Source organism: Elephas maximus, chromosome 21 (assembly GCF_024166365.1).
Source record: "Elephas maximus indicus isolate mEleMax1 chromosome 21, mEleMax1 primary haplotype, whole genome shotgun sequence".
NCBI classification, from domain to species: Eukaryota; Metazoa; Chordata; class Mammalia; order Proboscidea; family Elephantidae; genus Elephas; species Elephas maximus.
This window is the reverse complement of record NC_064839.1, coordinates 41935431-41957212: the sequence shown is the minus strand read 5'-3', so window position 1 is coordinate 41957212 and position 21782 is coordinate 41935431. Positions and strand designations below refer to the sequence as shown.

Here is a 21782-nt window from a genome sequence, read left to right as displayed (position 1 = left end):
ATGGATTCAGTACTGGAAGCACTCACTTGTCTGTGCCAAAAAATTTGGAAGGCAGAGCTACCTGGCTAACTGACTGGAAAGATTCATATTTGTGCCCATTTCAAAGAAAGGTGATCCAACAGAAAGTGGAAATTATTGAACAATATCATTAATATCCCCTGACGTGTCTGTCAGTTTGTTGTACTATGGGGGTTGTGTGTTGCTGTGATCCTGGAAGCAAGGCACTGGTATTCAGATACCAGCAGGGTCACCCATGGAGGACAGGTTTCAGCTGAGCTTCCAGACTAAGACAGGCCAGGAAGAACGACCAGGCAGTCTACTTCTGAAAAGGATTAGCCAGTGAAAAACTTATGAATAGAAGTGGAATATCGTCTGATATAGTGCTGGAAGATGAAACCCCAGGGTGGAAGGCACTCAAAAGATGACTGGGGAAGAGCTGCCTCCTCAAAGTAGAGTCGACCTTAATGACGTGGATGGAGTAAAGCTCTCAGGACCTTCATTTGCTGATGTGGCACGACTCAAAATGAGAAGAAACAGCTGCAAACATCTATTAATATTTGGAACTTGGAATGTACGAAGTATGAGTCTAGGAAAAACGGAAATCATCAAAAATGAAATGGAATGCATAAACATCGATATCCTAGGCATTAGTGAGCTGAAATGGAGTGGTATTGGCCATTTTGAATCAGACAGTCATATAGTCTACTACACTGGGAATGACAACTTGAAGAGGAATGGTGTTGCATTCATCGTCAAAAAGAACATTTTAAGATCTATCCTGAAGTACAACACTGTCCGTAATAAGATAATATACGTATGCTTACAAGGAAGACCAGTTCATACGACTATTATTCAAATTTATGCACCAACCACGAAGGCCAAAGATGAAGAAACAGAAGATTTTTATCAGCTGCTGCAGTCTGAAATTGATCGAACATGCAATCAGGATGCATTGATAATTACTGGTGATTGGAATGCGAAAATTGGAAACAAAGAAGAAGGATCTGTAGTTGGAAAATACAGCCTTGGTGATAGAAACAATGCCAGAGATCGAATGATAGAATTTTGCAAGACCAATGTACTCCTTCATTGCAAATACCTTCTTTGCAACATAAACAGCGACTATACACATGGACCTCGCCAGATGGAACATACAGGAATCATATTATTGACTACTTCTGTGGAAAGAGATAATAGAAAAGCTCAGTATCATCAGTCAGAACAAGGCCATGGGATGACTGTGGAACAGACCATCAGTTGCTCATATGCAAGTTCAAGCTGAAACTGAAGAAATCAAAGCAAGTCCACAAGAGCCAAAATATGACCTTGATGTATATCCCACCTGAATTTAGAGACCATATCAAGAATAGATTTGACACACTGAACACTAGTGACCGAAGACCAGAAGAGTTGGGGAATGACATCAAGGACATCATCCATGAAGAAAGCAAGAGGTCATTGAAAAGACAGGAAAGAAAGAAAAGACCAATATGGATGTCAGAGGAGACTCTGAAACTTGCTCATGAATGTTGAGCAGCTAAAGCAAAAAGAAGAAATGATGAAGTAAAAGATCTGAACAGAAGATTTCAAAGGGCAGCTCGAGAAGACAAACTATTATAATGACATGTGCAAAGAGATGGAGATAGAAAACGAAAAGGGAAGAACATGCTCAGCGTTTCTCAAGCTGAAAGAACTGAAGAAGAAAATTCAAGCCTCGAGTTGCAATACTGATGGATTCTATGGGGAAAATATTAAATGACACAGGAAGCATCAAAAGAAGATGGAATACACAGAGTCATTATACTAAAAAGAATTAGTTAACGTTCAACCATTTCAAAAGGTAGCATATGATCAGGAACCGATGGTACTAAAGGAAGAAGTCCAAGCTGCTCTGAAGGCATTGGCAAAAAAGAAAGCTCCAGGAATAGACGGAATATCAATTGAGATGTTTCAACAAACGGATGTATCGCTGGAGGTACTCACTCCTCTATGCCAAGAAATATGAAAGACAGTTTCCTACCCAACTGACTGGAAGAGATGCATATTTATGCCTATTCCCAAGAAAGGTGATCCAACCGAATGTGGAAATAATAGAATACCACTAATATCACATGCAAGCAAAATTTTGAAGATCATTCGAAAACAGCTGCAGCAGTATATCGACAGGCAACTGTCAGAAATTCAGGCTGATTTCAGAAAAGGATGTGGAACCAGGGATATCATTGTTGATGTCAGATGGATCCTGGCTGAAAGCAGAGAATATCAGAAGGATATTTACGTACCTGTATTTTATTGACTACGTAACAGCATTCAACTGTGTGGATCATAACAAATTATGGATAACATTGCAAAGAATGGGAATTCCAGAACACTTAATTGTGCTCATGAGGAACCTTTACATAGATCAAGAAGTAGTTGGTCAGACAGAACAAGGGTACACTGATTGGTTTTAAGTCAGGAAAGGTGTGCGTCAGGGTTGTATCCTTTGACCAAACCTATTCAATCTGTATACTGAGCATATAATACGAGAAGCTGGACTACATGAAGAAGAACGGGGCATCAGGATTGGAGGAAGACTCATTAACAACCTTCGTTATGCAGATGATACAACCTTGCTTGCCGAAAGTGAAGAGGACTTGAAGCACTTACTAATGAAGATCAAAGACCACAGCCTTCAGTATGGATTGCACCTCAACATAAAGAAAACAAAAATCCTCACAGCTGGACCAATAAGCAACATCATGATAAACGGAGAAAAAATTGAAGTTGTCAAGGATTTCATTTTACTTGGATCCACAATCAACACGCATGGAAGTAGCAGTCAAGAAATCAAACAACCCATCGCGTTGGGTAAATCTGCTGCAAAGGACCTCTTTAAAGTGTTAAAAAGCAAAGATGTCACCTTGAAGACTAAGGTGCACCTGACCGAGCCATGGTATTTTCAATTGCACCATATGCATGTGAAAGCTGGACAATTAATAAGGAAGACCGAAGAAGAACTGACACCTATGAATTGTAGTATAGGCAAAGAATATTGAATATACCATGGACTGCCAAAAGAACAAACAAATCTGTCCTGGAAGAAGTGCAACCAGAATGCTCCTTAGAAGCAAGGATGGCAAGACTGCGTCTTACATACTTTGGACATGTTGTCATGAGGGATCAGTCCCTGGAGAAGGACATCATGCTTGGCAGAGTACAGGGTCAGCAGAAAAGAGGAAGACCCTCAACATGGTGGATTGACACAGTGGCTGCAACAATGAGCTCAAGCATAACAACGATTGTAAGGATGGCTCAGGACCGGGTAATGTTTCATTCTGTTGTACACTGGGTCGCTATGAGTCGGAACCGACCTGATGGCACTAACAAAAACAATATCGTTAATATCACACACAAGTAAAATTTTGCTGAAGATCACCCAACAGCAGTTGCAGCAGTATGTTGACAGGGAACTGCCAGGAATTCAAGCTGGATTCAGAAGAGGACATGGAATGAGGCATATCACTACTGATGACAGATGGATCTTGGCTGAAAGCAGAGAATATCAGAAAGATGTTCACCTGTGTTTTATTTACGATGCAAAAGCATCCAACTGTGTGGATCATAACAAATTATGGATAACATTGCAAAGAATGAGAATTCCAGAACACTTAATTGTGTTCGTGCAGAACCTGTACACAGACCAAGAGGCAGTCCTTTGAATAGAACAAAGGGATACCGAGTGGTTAAAATCAGTGTATCAGGGTTATATCCTTTCACCATACTTACTCAATCTGTATGTTGAGTAAATAATCAGAGAAGCTGGATTATATGATGAAGAACGCAGCACCATGATTGGAGGAAGGCTCATTAACAACCTGCAATATGCAGATGACAGAACTTTGCTTGCTGAAAGCTAAGAGGATTTGCAGCACTTATTGATGAAGATCAAAGATTATAGACTTCAGTATGGATTGCACCTCAACATAAAGAAAAGAAAACTCCTCACAGCTGGACCAATAAGCAACATCATGATAAATGGAGAAAAGATTGAAGTTGTGAAGGATTTCATTTTACCTGAATCTGCCATCAATACCCATGGAAGCAGCAGTCAAGAAATCACATTATGCATTGCATTGGGTAAATCTGCTGCAAAAGATCTCTTTAAAGTGTTAAAAAAAAAAAAAAGCAAAGATGTCACTTTAAGGACTAAGGTGTGCCTGACCCAAGCCACAGTGTTTTCCATTGCCTCATATGCATGGGAGAGCTGGACAATGAATCAAGAAGACTGAAGGCAAATTGATGCCTTTGAATTACGGTGCTGGTGAAGAATATTGAATATACCATAGACTGCCAGAAGAACGAACAAATCTGTCTTAGAACAAGTACAGCCAGAATGCTCCTTACAAGCAACGATGGCAAGACTTCATCTCATATACTTTGGATATGTTATCAGGAGGAGCCAGTCCCTGGAGAATGACATCATGCTTGGCAAAGCAGATGGTCAGCAAAAAAGAGGAAGACCCTCAATGAGATGGACGGATACAGTGGTTGCCAACAATGAGCTCGATCATAACAATTGTGAGTATGGCACAGGACCAAGCAATATTATATATATATAAGCTCTGTGGTGCTGTGATTAAGACTTTTACTGCTATTCAAAAGGTCAGTAGTCCGAATTCCACTGCTGCTCCTTGGAAACCCTATGGGGCAGTTCTACTCTGTCCTATAGGGTCAATATGAGTCAGAATCGACTCGATGGTAAAGGGTTTTATATGTGACTCCGGTGGCATGGTGGTTAAGATCTACAACTGGTAACCAAAATGTCAGCGGTTCAAATCCACCAGGCACTCCTTGGAAACCCTATAGGACAGATTAGAACTGCTCCATAGGGTTTCCAAGGAGCAGCTTCTGAATTTGAACTGCTGACCTTTTGGATAGCAGTCAAGCTCTTAACCACTGCACCACTACACACATACACACATACATACAAATATCTTGAGAAGGACTTTCAGAAATTTCAATAATCAGAGGAAATAAAAGCAATAAAATTTTTTGACTAACATTAAATAAGGACAATGCAGAACTATCGTGTTCAATTTTACAAAGCTTAAAATTTATTTATTTCTTAGGTCTCTATGTTAGTTAATGAACTAATATGATTTTTCTTAATATTTTTTAAAGAAACATACCCAGATGCTGTCCTCCCGTCGATATTGTTTCCAGTTCCTGCCGCTGTCACTGAACATCAGGAGGTAGCTGGTCACCCAGTTGGAGCTCCCATACCCACCTTGGGTGGCCACTGCAGTGATCTCCATTCTGTGTCCAAGGTCAATCTGCAACCACTGGTATTTGTTCGACACAAGTGGAGACCAGCCACCAGCTCCTTTTATGAAAATGGAAATAGAAGAATTTATTCTGTTTTGTTTTATCCAACACACACCAGAATATTATAGATGCGACTTCCAGTTTCATATGGTAATACTTTAACTTTTGAAATTTATTTATTTTAAGTAATACTGACTTTGATGATTACGTAGGTGACAGGCTCTGGAATCCAGGCTTCTCTAAGATTCAATATCTATTAAAATGTAACATCTGTTATATACCACCCCAAATAAGAATATTAGCAAATATTTTCTTTCTTGCATTGTTTTGCCACCCACCTTATGGCTCTGGTAATAAGATCTAAAATTTTAGGTAGAAATTACCATTAATTGAATAGCGTCTTATGTTTCATTCAAACATTATTCTTGACATTTGTGCCCTGTTTTGTAAAGCCTTGTGCACAGTCCTCAGTGAAAAAAAAAAATGCCCAATAAATGTTTGCTACTTTGGTGGAGCAAATGTCATTCTGAGTCATGAAGGTACAAACCTGTGTTGACAATGTCCTTTCTTGATGGCATCCCACTAACTCTTGTTTGCATTAATAAGGTATGATCCACAAGATGACTAACAACATTGTCTTTAGAACTAGATACTTTTTTCAAAGTATTTTCTTTCTTGGAGTGAATCATTATTCAAAAGCGTATCTTCTACCCCAAAAATCAAAAGTAAAATGTGCATCCTCTGTTTTGATCCAGCATATTAATCACACTGCAATGTTTGTTGGCTTGTTTTTGTTTCTAATTTTGCCTATAATTTACTCTTGAAGAGCCTGCGTTTTTGGCTTGTAAACTCAATGGAAGAATTCCCATAGTCACCAATACTGTTTACATGGTTTAGGTTGGTATAGAATGTTCTCATATTTTAAGCAAGAGGGCTCATTTGGTAGACATGGGCTCTGGCTAAATTTTGGGACTCTTGGTGTCATTTACCTAGCACAGCTCTCCTGTCCACAAGGGGCCCCTCCTACTCTTGCAACCTGTTATCTACGTGGAGGAAAATTTGTTCTTTAATGATCTGAAACCAAGACCAAACCAAACCCATTGCCATCGAGTTGAATTCCAACTCACAGTGACCCTATAGCACAGAGTAGAACTGCCCCATAGGGTTTCCAAGGCTGTAAATCTCTAGAGAAGCATCTTTATCCCATGGAGTGGCTTGTTGGTTCAAATTGCCAACCTTTCAGTTAGCAGCCAAGCGTTTAATCACTGCGTCACCAGGGCTCCCCTTAATGATCTGAAGCACATCTTAAATTATACACAATTAGCTGTCACAAGTAGCTTAGGGAGTTCTTGAACCTTCAGTGGGAAGTGCTCCCATAATATTATTTTTAAATATGTGCCAACTCTTTCTTCATACTTCATTTATCAGGATGTAATGGAGCACCATCCATCCTCCTCTACTTACTCTACTAAGGTACTACTTAATATTTATTGAGCAAGTGAATACTTTGTGTCAGGCACTGTGTGAAGGCACTGTTATTTAATTCCCAAAGCAAACTACTTAGTAAACAATGAGACAAAGAAAGACACAGGGAGTTCTATCACCTTGCCAAGTCCACACAGTGGGCAAGAGGGACAGGTGTTCCTAGAACACAAGAGTGCCTCTCACACTGTTATGCAACAGACATGGATAAGTAGTTCCCAAAGGAGTAGGAAAACAAAAGGTGCTAATGAGGGTTGGGAGTCCCTGGGTGGTACAAACAACTTCAGCTATTAATAAAAAGGTTGGAGGTTTGAGAGGTTTGAGTCCACCCAGAGGCATCTCAGAAGAAAGGTGCCACAATCTATTGTTGTTGTTAGCTGCTGTTGAGTCAGTTCTGACTCACAGAGACTCCATGTACAACAGAACAAAACACCACCCAGTCCTGCAGTATACTCATAATCCTTGCTATGTTTGAGCTCATTTCCAAAAAATCAGCCGCTGAAAACCCTATGGAGCACAGTTTCTACTCTGACACACATGAGTTTGCCATGAACCAGAATTTGCTCAACAGCACCAGATTTTAGCTTAATGGGGATTGAGGAACCTCAGGAAGTAGCCACCAGGCAGTAGGGTCAACACACCTCCTCTGGTTAATAAAGGACCGCGTCTGTGAAAAATAGCCCTGGTGGCGCAGTTGTTAAGCACTTGACCGTTAACTAAAAGATCAGCAGTTTGAACCGACCAGCCACTCCAAAGGAGAAAAGACCTGACATTCTATTCCTGTAAAGATTACAGCCTAGGCAAGAGGCGTCAAATAGCCAAAGCAATTTTGAAGAACAAAGTAGGAGGCCTTACACTTCCTGACTTCAAAACGTATTACACAGCTACAGTAATCAAAACAGCCTGGTACTGGTTTAATGATAGACACATAGTCCAATGGAATGGAAATAAAAATCCAGAAATAATTTCATACATCTATGCAGAATCGACTCGATGGCACTGAATTGGTTTTTGTATGGTCAACTTATTTTCGACAAGGGTGCTAAACCCATTCAATAGGGAAGGGACAGTCTCTTTAATGAATGGTGCTGGCAAAATTGGATTTCCACATTCAGAAAAATGAACAAGATACATACTACATATCATATACAAAAACTAATTCAAAATGGATCAAGAACCTAAATGTTAAATCTAAAACCATAAAGTCCTTGGAAGAAAATGTAGGGCAATGCTATAGGAGCAAATTTTTTTCAGCAATAGATTATCAAACCCAAAAATGAGTGTATAAGCAGTAAAAGACAAAATAGTTATTTGGGACTTCATAAAAATTAAATAGCATGTTCATCAAAAGATTTTATCAAAAAATAAAAAGACAACCTACAGACTGGAAAAAAATTTTTGGTGGGAACAACATATCTGGTAAGAGTCTAATATCTAAAATATACATAAAACTTCCACAACTTAACAACAAAAACAGAAATAACCCAATCAAAAAATGGGCAAATGATACGAACAGAAACTTCACCAAAGAGGATACTCAAATGGCCAACAAACACATGGCAGATGCTCAGCATTCTTAGCCATTAGATAAATGCAAATCAAAACTACAATGAGATACCATTTCACTCCCACTAGGATGGCTAAGATAAAAGGAAAATAACAAATGTTGTCAAGGATGTGGGAAAATTGGAACCCTTAGCCATGGCTGGTGGGAATGCAAAATGGTGCTCATGTTGTGGAAAACAGTGTGTTGGTTCCTCAAAACACTAAGAATAAAAATTTCATATGCTCCAGCATTTCCATTGCTAGGAATATACCAACAGATATGAAAGCTGCAACACAGACAGATGTACACCAGTGTTCATTGCAACATTATTCACAATAGGCAAAAGAGAAAAAAACCTAAATGCCCATCAACAAATAAATGGATAAACAAAATGTGGTACATACATACAGTGGAACACGACTCAGCCAAAAAGAACAGTAAGGTCCTGATACATGCTACAACATGAATGGAACTTGAGGACATTATGCTGAGTGAAGTCAATCACAAAAGGACAAATATTGTATGTTCTCTCTTATATAAAAAGACAAGAACAGGCAAATGTATAGAGACCAAAGTTTATCAGTGATTACTAGGAGCAGGAGAGAGAAGGATGGGGGAGTTATTACTTATGGAGCACAGAGTTTCTGTTTATGGTGATGGAAAATTTGCATCGATTAAGGGCAATTGTTGCACAGCTGATTAATGTAATTGATGTCAATAAGTTATACACCTGTAAAAAGCTGATTTGGCAAATTTTCTGTAATATATATTTCTACCAAAAAAAAAAAAAAAAAAACAGCTTCTGAGGCTGCTTACGTACAACCAAAACCTCATGGGATGTGGCTTTTTGGTTTGGAGGTTTAGGGCTATGGTTTCATGGGTTAGCACTTCTATTTTACCTCCTAGTTTGCTGCATAGTGCCTGGCGTCTTAAAAGCTTGCAAATGGCCATGCACAGTACAATTGGTCTCAATTCACCTGAAGGAAGAGAGTAAGAAGGAGAGTCAGAATTTGGAGGAGAAAATGAAATGCGTGGCTAATTGCCTCCGCAAACAAATGCCTGTTTTGCCATGAGACCGGTAGAACTGGATGGTTCCTGGCTACCATTGCTGAATGTTTTGATCAACGATTCTATAGATGAACCCTTATCAAAAGGGGGAGAATGTAAAACAGAATTTAAATTTTTCATGGAATCCATAATTTATGGAGTCATTGAGACTGGATGAGAGCTCCAAAATATATTGCCCTGATATAATCTTTAAACCTTAAACCTTCAGCAAAAATATTCCCTGAAGAAAGATTAATCCAAAGGACTTACAGACCACATTTACCACGGCCTCCACCAGAATGAGTCCAGTACAACTAGATTGTACCCGGCTCCCACCATCGACTGCTCAGATAGAGGTCATAACAGAGGGTCCCAGACAGAGCTGGAGGAAAATGTAGAACAAAATTCTAACTCACAAAAAAAGACCAGACTTACTGGTCTGACAGAGACTGGAGAAACCCCCAAGAGTATGGCGCCCAGACACCCTTTTAGCTCAGTAATGAAGTTACTCCCGAGGTTCACCCTTCAGCCAAAGATTAGACAGGCCCATAAAACCAAAGAAGACTAAAGGGGCACGCCAATGCAGGGGTGAGGACTAGAAGGCAGGAGGGAACAGGAAAGCTGGTAAAAGGGAACCCAAAGTTGAGAAGGGAGAGTATTGACATGTTGTGGGGTTGTTAACCAATGTCATAAAACAAGAATTATCTATACAGGGTCAATTTGATGACTGCTGACTTGAAAGATTAGATAGGAAGCTCTAGGGGCAGTAAGTTTATGTTAATGGGTGAGGAAATTTTCAGAAGTTGAGAATGGTTGCACAACTTGAAGAATATAATCAATGTCACTGAATTGTACACGTAGAAATTGTTTAATTGATGTATGTCTCCTGTGTATATTTTCAACAATAAAAAAGATACATAAGAAAAAATATGATATGACAAGCATTAATGGAATTACAGTTCCACATAGGAATACAGAAGCACAAATAAGAAAAGGAAAAAAAAAAAGATTACAGTCTAGGAAACCCTAAGGGGCAGTTTTACTCTGTCACATAGGCTCATCATGAGTAGGAATCAACTTGATGGCACGCAAAGACAACCACCCACTGTCCTATCTAATCTTAACTATTCTGCCCCCCACCCCACCGCCCAACTCATAGCAACCCTATAAGACAGAATAGAGCTGCCCCATGGAGTTTCCAAGGAGTGCCTGGTGGATTCAAACTGCCGACCTCTTAGTTAGCAGCCGTAGCTCTTAACGACTACACCACGAGGGTTTCCATTCTGCCCCAAGATCTGCCAAAATTTGGAAGGCAAAGTTCTTCTGGGGTCTGCGGTTAAACAAGCATTCTCAGGCCTTTTACAGCTACAACTGCGTATCTCTCTGTGCTGCTATCATTTTTGCAAAGTTGGGACTGGGTGAATGAGGTGCCCCCAGCCAGACATCATTTTAACCTAAAGTTCTACACTTAGACTTTTATCTACATCAGTTTATACGTCTGAGGAAAAGCAGATTATTTTACTTCTTACTCTTTCTTGTTAATTTTAGTGGTCTAAAATCAGGATTGAGGATACATTTTTTAATCTTGGATTTCATAATATTTCTCAGCCATCTGACATTTTTTTATAGGCCAATATTTAAAAAATGAACACATGAGAGACAGAGGGAGAAAAAAAAAACCAGGCGTGACTGTAGTGAGTTAAAACTGGATCATCAGTTCTCATCAGGAGAAGGAAGAATCCCCACTGACCGCTCCCTCTCCCCAGCATCACTCACAGTTACAGCTGCACTAACCAACCTGAAACATTCTCAGCCAATTGACCTTCAACATTTCAATTTCTTACCTGTGGTGAAAAGGTACTACTGGTATGCAAATTAAGCTATATCATTAACGAGGTACACCGATAAAGTAATGGAAATTCAGGTGCTTCTAGGCTTAACCGAGTAATTTCAGCAGGATGAGTCCACCACAGGGAATTCACAGATCCCTGCTGGGTTTTAATGCTGTACAGCTCCGCAGACACACATGGCTCAAGCGTGTGATGGAGTGTTATGTCTGTTCTCATTTTAAGAAAAATGTTCAATAGTAATATGGAAATTGTGAAAAATGTTTACCTTGGCAGACTTTGATAGTACCAGCCTATGATGACAGGTGGGAGTGCTAATGACATGGACTGCAAATGTAACCACAGGTGAGATTAGACTCTACCAGCCTATGGCCATTGCCAAAGCACCTAGCATTCAGGAGACACACTATTGTCATATTTACCTTTTTTTTTTTAATTAATTTTTATTAAGCTTCAAGTGAACATTTACCATTCCAATCAGTCTGTCACATGTAGGTTTACATACATCTTACTCCCTTCTCCCACTTGCTCTCCCCCTATTGAGTCAGCCCTTTCAGTCTCTCGTTTCGGGCCAATTTTGCCATCTTCCCTCTCTCTCTATCTTCCCATCCCCCCTCCAGTCAAGAGTTGCCTACACACTCTCCAGTGTCCACGTGATTTAATTAGCTCACTCTTCATCAGCATCTCTCTCCCCCTCACTGACCAGTCATTTTCATGCCTGATGATTTGTCTTCAGGGATGGTTCCTGTCCTGTGCCATCAGAAGTTCTGGGGAGCATTGTCTCTGGGATTCCTCTAGTCGCAATCAGACCATTGGGTATGGTCTTTTCATGAGAATTTGGGGTCTGTATCCCATTGGTCTCCTGCTCCCTCAGGTGTTGTCTGTTGTGCTCCCTGACAGGGCAGACATCGATTGTGGCTGGGCACCAACTAGTTCTTCTGGTCTCAGGATAATGTAGGTCTCTGGTTCATGTGGCCCTTTCTGTCTCTTGGGTTCTTACTAGTCGTGTGACCTTGGTGTTCTTCCTTTGCCTTTGCTCCAGGTGGGTTGAGACCAATTGATGTATCTTAGATGGCCGCTTGTTGGGATTTAGGACCCCAGGCGCCACAATTCAAAGTGGGATGCAGAATGTTTTCATAATAGAATTATTTTGCCCATTGACTTAGAAGTCCCCTCAAACCAAGTTCCCCAGACCCCAGCCCCTGCTCCGCTGACCTTTGAAGCTTTCATTTTATCCTGGAAACCTCTTTGCTTTTAGTCCAGTCCAATTAGGCTGACCTTCCTTGTATTGAGTGTTGTCTTTCCCTTCACCCAAAGCAGTTCTTATTTACAGATTGATCAATAAAAAGCCCTCTCCCTCCCTCCCTCCCTCCCCCCTTCGTAACCACAAAAGTATGTGTTCTTCTCCGTTTTTTCTATTTCTCAAGATCTTATAATAGTGGTCTTATACAATATTTGTCCTTTTGCAACTGACTCATTTAGCTCAGCATAATGCCTTCCAGATTCCTCCATGTTATGAAATGTTTCAGAGATTCGTCACTGCCCTTTATCGATGCGTAGTATCCCATTGTGTGAATATACCACAATTTATTTAACCATTCATCCATTGACGGACATCTCGGTTGCTTCCAGCTTTTTGCTATTGTAAACAGAGCTGCAATAAACATGGGTGTGCATATATCTGTTTGTGCGAAGGCTCTTGTATCTCTAGGGTATATCCCGAGGAGTGGGATTTCTGGGTTGTATGGTAGTTCTATTTCTAACTGTTTAAGATAACGCCAGATGGATTTCCAAAGTGGTTGTACCATTTTACAATCCCACCAGCAGTGTATGAGAGTTCCAATCTCTCCGCAGCCTCTCCAACATTTATTACTTTGTGTTTTTGGGATTAATGCCATTCTAGTTGGTGTGAGATGGAATCTCATCGTAGTTTTAATTTGCATTTCTCTAATGGCTAATGATCGGGAGCATTTTCTCATGTATCTGTTGGCTGCCTGAATATCTTCTTTAGTGAAATGTGTGTTCACATCCTTTGTGCACTTCTTGATTGGGTTGTTTGTCTTTTTGTGGTTGAGTTTTGACAGAATCATGTAGATTTTAGAGATCAGGCGCTGGTCTGAGATGTCATAGTTGAAAATTCTTTCCCAGTCTGTAGGTGGTCTTTTTACTCTTTTGGTGAAGTCTTTAGATGAGCATAGGTGTTTGATTTTTAGGAGCTCCCAGTTATCTGGTTTCTCTTCATCATTTTTGGTAATGTTTTGTATTCTGTTTATGCCCTGTATTAGGGCTCCTAGGGTTGATCCTATTTTTTCTTCCATGATCTTTATCGTTTTAGTCTTTATGTTTAGGTCTTTGATCCACTTGGAGTTAGTTTTTGTGCATGGTGTGAGGTATGGGTCCTGTTTCATTCTTTTGCAAATGGATATCCAGTTATGCCAGCACCATTTGTTAAAAAGACTATCATTTCCCCACTTAACTGACACTGGTCCTTTGTCAAATATCAGCTGCTCATACGTGGATGGATTTATATCTGGGTTCTCAATTCTGTTCCATTGGTCTATGTGCCTGTTGTACCAGTACCAGGCTGTTTTGACTACTGTAGCTATATAATAGGTTCTGAAATCAGGTAGAGTGAGGCCTCCCACTTTCTTCTTCTTTTTCAGTAATGCTTTGCTTATCCGGGGGTTCTTTCCCTTCCATATGAAATTGGTGATTTGTTTCTCTATCCCCTTAAAATATGACATTGGTATTTGGATTGGAAGTGCGTTAAATGTATAGATGGCTTTTGGTAGAATAGACATTTTTACTATGTTAAGTCTTCCTATCCATGAGCAGGGTATGTTTTTCCACTTAAGTATGTCCTTTGAATTTCTTGTAGCAGAGTTTTATACTTTTCTTTGTATAGGTTTTTTACATCCTTGGTAAGATTTATTCCTAAGCATTTTATCTTCTTGGGGGCTACTGTGAATGGTATTGATTTGGTGATTTCCTCTTCGGTGTTCTTTTTGTTGATGTAGAGGAATCCAGGTGATTTTTGTATGTTTATTTTATAACCTGAGACTCTGCCAAACTCTTCTATTAGTTTCAGTAGTTTTCTGGAGGATTCCTTAGGGTTTTCTGTGTATACGATCATGTCATCTGCAAATAGTGATAGCTTTACTTCCTCCTTACCAATCTGGATACCCTTTATTTCTTTGTCTACCCTAATTGCCCTGGCTAGGACTTCTAGTACGATGTTGAATAAGAGCTGTGATAAAGGGCATCCTTGTCTGGTTCCCGTTCTCAAGGGAAATGCTTTCAGGTTCTCTCCATTTAGAGTGATATTGGCTGTTGGCTTTGCATAGATGCCCTTTATTATGTTGAGGAATTTTCCTTCAATTCCTATTTTGGTAAGAGTTTTTATCATAAATGGGTGTTGAACTTTGTCAAATGCCTTTTCTGCATCTATTGATAAGATCATGTGGTTTTTGTCTTTTGTTTTATTTATGTGATGGATTACATTAATGGTTTTTCTGATATTAAACCAGCCTTACCTGGTATAAATCCCACTTGATCAGGGTGAATTATTTTTTTGATGTGTTGTTGGATTCTATTGGCTAGAATTTTGTTGAGGATTTTTGCATCTATGTTCATGAGGGATATAGGTCTAAAATTTTCTTTTTTTGTAATGTCTTTACCTGGTTTTGGTATCAGGGAGATGGTAGCTTCATAGAATGAGTTGGGTAGTATTCCGTCTTTTTCTATGCTTTGAAATACCTTCAATAGCAATGGTGTTAAGTCTTCTCTGAAGGTTTGGTAGAACTCTGCAGTGAGGCCGTCTGGGCCAGGACTTTTTTTTGTTGGAAGTTTTTTGATTACCGTTTCAATCTCTTTTTTTGTTATGGGTCTATTTAGTTGTTCTACTTCTGAATGTGTTAGTTTAGGTAGGTAGTATTGTTCCAAGAATTTATCCATTTCTTCTAGGTTTTCAAATTTGTTAGAGTACAATTTTTCATGGTAATCTGAAATGATTCTTTTAATTTCATTTGGCTCTGTTGTGATGTGGTCCTTCTCATTTCTTATTCGGGTTGTTTCCTTTCCTGTTTTTCTTTAGTCAGTCTAGCCAATGGTTTATCAATTTGGTTAATTTTTTCAAAGAACCAGCTTTTGGCTTTGTTAATTCTTTCAATTGTTTTTCTGTTCTCTAATTCATTTAGTTCAGCTCTAATTTTTATTATTTGTTTTCTTCTGGTGCCTGATGGGTTCTTTTGTTGCTCACTTTCTATTTGTTCAAGTTGTCGGGACAGTTCTCTGATTTTGGCTCTTTCTTCTTTTTGTATGTGTGCATTTATCGATATAAATTGGCCTCTGAGCACTGCTTTTGCTGTGTCCCAGAGGTTTTGATAGGAAGTATTTTCATTCTCATTGCTTTCTATGAATTTCCTTATTCCCTCCTTGATGTCTTCTATAACCCAGTCTTTTTTCAGGAGGGTATTGTTCATTTTCCAAGTATTTGATTTCTTTTCCCTAGTTTTTCTGTTATTGATTTCTAGCTTCATTGCCTTGTGGTCTGAGAAGATGCTTTGTAATATTTCGATGTTTTGGATTCTGCAAAGATTTGTTTTATGACCTAATATGTGGTCTATTCTAGAGAATGTTCCATGTGCACTAGAAAAAAAAGTATATTTTGCAGCAGTTGGGTGGAGAGTTCTGTATAAGTCTATGAGGTCAAGTTGGTTGACTGTAGTGATTAGGTCTTCCATGTCTCTATTGAGCTTCTTACTAGATGTCTTGTCCTCTCCGAAAGTGGTGTGTTGAAGTCTCCTACTATAAATGTGGAGGTGTCTATCTCACTTTCCAATTCTGTTAAAATTTGATTTATGTATCTTGCAGCCCTGTCATTGGGTGCGTAAATATTTAATATGGTTATGTCTTCCTGATCAATTGTCCCTTTTATCATTATATAGTGTCCTTCTTTATCCTTTGTGGCGGATTTAAGTCTAAAGTCTATTTTGTCAGAAATTAATATTGCTACTCCTCTTCTTTTTTGCTTATTGTTTACTTGATATATTTTTTTCCATCCTTTGAGTTTTAGTTTGTTTGTGTCTCTAAGTCTAAGGTGTGTCTCTTGTAGGCAGCATATAGATGGATCGTGTTTCTTTATCCAGTCCGTGACTCTCTGTCTCTTTATTGGTGCATTTAGTCCATTTACATTCAGGGTAATTATAGATAAATAAGTTTTTAGTGCTGTCATTTTGATGCCTTTTTATGTGTGTTGTTGGCCATTTCATTTTTCCACATGCTTTTTTGTGCTGAGACGTTTTTCTTAGTAGCTTGTGAGATCCTCATTTTCATAGTGTTTAACTTTGTGTTTGTTGAGTTGTTACGTTTTTCTTGGCTTTTTTCTTGAGTTATGGAATTGATATTCCTTTTTGTGGTTACCTTATTATTTACCCCTATTTTTCTAAGTAAAAACCTAACTTGTATCCTTCTATATCGCCTTGTATCACTCTCCATCTGGCAGTTCAATGCCTCCTATATTTAGTCCCTCTTTTTGATTATTGTGATCGTTTATCTATTGATTTCCATGATTTCCTGTTATGTGTATTATTTTGTTTATTTTTTTATTTTTTAGAATTAGTCTTAATTTGTTTGTTTTTGTGCTTTCCCTATTTGAGTTGCGTTGATATCAGGGCGTTCTGTTTTGTGACCTTGTATTGTGCTGGTACCTGATCTTATTGGTCATCAGGCCAAACAATCTCCTTTAGCATTTCTTGCAGTCTTGGTTTAGTTTTTGCAAATTCTCCAAACTTGTGTTTATCTGTAAATATCTTATTTTTTCCTTCATATTTCAGAGAGAGTTTTGCTGGATATATGATCCTTGGTTGGCAGTTTTTCTCCTTCAGTGGTCTGTATACGTCGTCCCATTCCCTTCTTGCCTGCATGGTTTCTGCTGAGTAGTCTGAACTTATTCTTATTGATTCTCCCTTGAAGGAAACCTTTCTTTTCTCCCTGGCTGCTTTTAAAATTTTCTGTTTGTCTTTGGTTTTGGCAAGTTTGATGATAACATGTCTTGGTGTTTTTCTTTTGGGATCAATCTTAAATGGGGTTCGATGAGCATCTTGGATAGATATCCTTTCGTCTTTCATGATGTCAGGGAAGTTTTCTGTCAGGAGTTCTTCAACTATTTTCTCTGTGTTTTCTGTCCCCCCTCCCTGTTCTGGGACTCCAATCACTCACAAGTTATCCTTCTTGATAGAGTCCCACATGATTCTTAGGGTTTCTTCATTTTTTTTAATTCTTTTATCTGATTTTTTTTCAGCTATGTTGGTGTTGATTCCCTGGTCCTCCAGAAGTCCCAGTCTACATTCTAATTGCTCGAGTCTGCTCCTCTGACTTTCTATTGCGTTGTCAAATTCTGTAATTTTATTGTTAATCTTTTGGATTTCTACATGTTGTCTCTCTATGGATTCTTGCAACTTATTAATTTTTCCGCTATGTTTTTGAATAATCTTTTTGAGTTCTTCAACAGTTTTATCAGTGTGTTCCTTGGCTTTTTCTGCATTTATCCTAATTTCATTTGTGATATCTTTAAGCATTCTGGAAACTAGTTTTTTATATTCTGTATCTGATAATTCCAGGATTGTATCTTCATTTGGGAAAGATTTTGATTCTTTTGTTTGGGGGGTTGGAGAAGCTGTCATGGTCTGTTTCTTTATGTGGTTTGATATGGACTGCTGTCTCCGAGCCATCACTGGGAAACTAGATTTTCCAGGTAATCAGCTAAAAAAAATGCAGTCAAATCCCTATCTGAATTCTCCCTCTGGCTCCAGGTATTCGGATGTTAATGGAGCCGCCTGGGGAGGGTGGGGGAGGGATCAGAGAGCTAGGAGTGTAGCACCACAGAATATAGAGCTGATCACTGCGTTCACGCTCCACCCCCATCCACCAAAATCCGGGCTGGACGGCTCCCCGGTTGGGACGCTACTCTCCCCACTCCGAGACCAGTCACTTCCTCCCGGGGACTTCTCCCTCCGGTGCGCGACACCGCTCGCGCGAACTGGGTGGGCGTCACCCGCACGACCAGGTGAGCCCGCCCCCTGGGTCAATTCAGGGGAATATAATTGGACCCCGTGCTCACGCCCCGCCCGCTTTCGCCAAAATCCCAGCGGGACGGCTCCCCGGCTGGGACGCTGCTCTCCCCGCTCCAAGACCAGTCACTTCCTCCTGGGGACTTCTCCCTCTGGTGCGCCGCGCCACACGCGCAAACTCATATTTACTTTTTTAATGGTGAAAATGATGGTGAACTCACAGGATTTTATGATATTACAGCAAATTGTAAGCTCTCAACTATTATACAAATAAGATATAATAAAATTTTTATTTATTTACTAAAACTTTCAGCTGCTGGTCAAGTGTTATTTGCCCTAATGATGCATTTGTTTGTTGTATTAGCTGCCATCCAATTGGCTCCAACTCATTGCGACCCAAAGTACAACAGAATGAAATGCTACCTGGTCCTGCACCACCTTCATAATCATTGCATGCTTGAGTCCATTGTTGCAGCTACTATGTATGTATTTTGAGTTCCTTCCAAGCAAGGCGCTAATCTTCCAGCACTATACCAAACAATATTCTGTTGTGATCCATAAGGCTTTCATTGGCTAAGCTTTGGAAGTAGATCACCAGGCATTTCTTCCTCATCTGTCTTACTTTGGAAGCTGCACTCAAGCCTGTCCACCATGAGTGACCCTGCTGGTATTTAAAATAGCTTCCAGCATCGTAGCAACACGCAAGCCACCACAGTACAACAAACTGAGAGACAGGTGGTAGATGATCCACTTAGAATGTCAATATTCTACATCACAAGGAGATAACTACCCCTGAAGCTAAGGACCATCTTTTTGTAATTCAATCTACTCATGGTCACTGATGCCTACCCCACAAAACAGACAAGAGTTTTGTCCCCCCAGTTCATTTTCTTCCTGGTATCACAGACTTCCTTTCCCTATTCCATCCTTCTTTCTCCTGCCTTGGCCTTTTCTTTGATCCTTGGTTTAATAAAGTATAACTCTATTTAAAAAGAAACATTTCTTGACTCTTCAGACTGCAGCCTGAAAAGTAATACTTAATAATAAAAATCTTCCCAGTTTATGGTCTTTTTTTTCTGACTTTACTTTTTATTTATAATTTATTTTATTTTTGTTGTTGTTGAGAATATGCTGAGCAGAATAAACATCAGTTCCACAATTTCTACATGTACAATTCAGTGACACTGATTGCATTCTTCAAGCTGTACAATCATTCCCACTCTCTTTTTCTGAGTTGTTACTTCCCAAGTAACACAAATTCACTGCCCCTAGAGTTCCCATCTAATATTTTGAGTTGCTGTGGTTAGTTTGATCGCATATAGACAGATAGTAAAAGAATGCAATGCTCAAGGCAGACATTCTTTATCAGTTAATCTAAACTGTTTTTGAGTGCAGCTTCCATGGGTGTTGACTGAGGATCCAAGTAAAATGAAATCCTTGACAACTTCAATCTTTTCTCCATTTATCATGATGTTGCTTATTGATTCGGTTGTATGGATTTTTGTTTTCTTTATGTTGAGGTGTAATCCATACTGAAGGCTGTGGTCTTTGATCTTCATCAGTAAGTGCTTCAAGCCCTCTTCACTTTGAGCAAACAAGGTTGTGTCATCTGCATATCGCAGGTTGTTAAAGACTCTTCCTCAAATCTTGAGTCCCATTCTTCTTCATATTGTCTAGCTTCTAGGATTATTTGCTCATCATACAGACTAAGTAGGGTGAAACTATACAGCCCTGATGAACACCTTTTCTGACTTTAAACCACGCAGTATCCCCTTGTTCTGTTCAAACAACTACCTCTTGGTCTAATTAATTGTATTCTTCATGAGTACAATTAAGTGTTCTGGAACTCCCATTCTTTATAATGTTACCCATAATTTGTTATGATCCACACAGTCAAATGCCTTTGCAGTCAATAAAACACAGGTAAACCTCTTTTTTGTATTTTCTGCTTTCAGCCAGGATCCATCTGACATCAGCAATGATATCCCTCATTCCATGTCCTCTTCTGGATCTCGCTTGAATTTCTGGCAGTTCCCTGTCAATGTACTGCTGCAACTGCTTTTGAATAATCTGTTGCTGTGGGGTTTACATTAACTTTACCCAAAGAATTTGGTCTTTTTCCTTAGTTTCTGAGAGAGAGTCTCTAAAAACTTGGAATTTTCCCAGTGATTGAAGTGTCCTTGTTATCTCAAAAGCCTCCAGACCACACCTTAGGGTATATCCTAATGAGGTAGAGGCTGGCCTGGCCAGAAACACCAGCCAACCTGGGGAGGAAGGGCATGATTCAGTCAACCATGCCTACATAATGAGGCCCTCAATAAAAGCTCCATGGGCTTCCTGGTTGGTGAAAGACACCAATGCATGTGGGAGGGTAGCAAGTCGTCCCTTTTTGGGACATGGAAGCTTCACATTGGGAACCTTCCCAGACTTCACTCTGTGCATCTCTTCATTTGTATTCTTTTTTGTTACGTTAAAACTATAAACATAAGTATAATACTTCCCTGAGTTCTGTGAATCATTCTAGCTAATTATTGAACCCAAGGGAATACTGGGAGCCAACAGGTCAGAAGTAAGGGGGGCTGGGAACCCTTAAACATAAGGATGGTATCCTAAAGAGACAGAAGAAACCCCCAATTTGTAGCCAGCTGATCAAAAGTGAAGGAGCCCAAGGAGGCCCCTGAGCTTATGGCTGGCATCTTGAAAGGGTAGTGGGAAAACCCCAAAATTGTAGCTAACAGTCAGAAGTGAGGATGCTGTGGGGACTTCCAAGCTTGTGGCTGGCATCTGAAGTCTTGGGCCTACTGACCAGTCTGGAGAATTGTCTTTTACCTTGTGAGGTCTGACCTAGCTCTGGGTGGTTAGAGTCAGAGGAAGGAGTGCTGCATGGGCAGCTGGTGTCAGAAGAGAAGTAGAACAGAGGGGAAGAGAAATGATAATACACTGCATTGATTTGGTTGATTTTTCCTGTTTGGTGTCAGAAAATAGGGATTCACCTGATTTCCTCTCAGTGGAAATCCTCTTTAATTTCAAATTCCTAAGAAACTTGCTTCCATGATATATTTTGAAGTGGATGGTAAGGAAAGAAAAGCAGACTAAAAATTATCCCATGCTTACTGCATGCTAAGCACTCTACCAGAAATTTTATGTACCATATTAAGCTTAATTCTTAAAATTATATTGTAAGATATGCTTTAACTTCTATTCTTTTTTCAGGTTAAAAAAGAGAGAAAGAGATTTACAAAGACTAAGTAAATTTGCCCAATATCAAACAAATTATTGTGGTGTAGGTGAGAAATTACTTATTTTTAAAACTATTTTAATCTGTGTAAGGACGTCATTTTAAAAATCACCTCTGGATTTTTATAACTAATTATACAGCTATCGTTGCCCCATAGTGGTATATTTTATCCCAAGAATGTACTTAAATAATTTATCAATTTTTTTGATGTTATTTGATTATAAGTAACCTGGCTGGGCTATATT

The 21782-nt window shown here is 39.4% G+C and overlaps 1 protein-coding gene across 6 annotated transcripts in view; it reads right to left on the bottom strand.

Annotated features, from left to right (window-relative positions):
- The window catches only part of CNTNAP4 (contactin associated protein family member 4), a 385387-nt gene that overhangs the window by 263783 nt on the left and 99822 nt on the right, over positions 1 to 21782 (bottom strand). For 5 of the 6 annotated variants that reach the window (XM_049864933.1, XM_049864936.1, XM_049864939.1 and 2 more), the window contains exon 3: positions 5172 to 5365. In XM_049864933.1, coding sequence (XP_049720890.1) covers positions 5172 to 5365 — 194 coding nt within the window. The remainder of the gene's footprint in view (positions 1 to 5171; positions 5366 to 21782) is intronic. The other variant, XM_049864935.1, reaches the window with a different exon arrangement.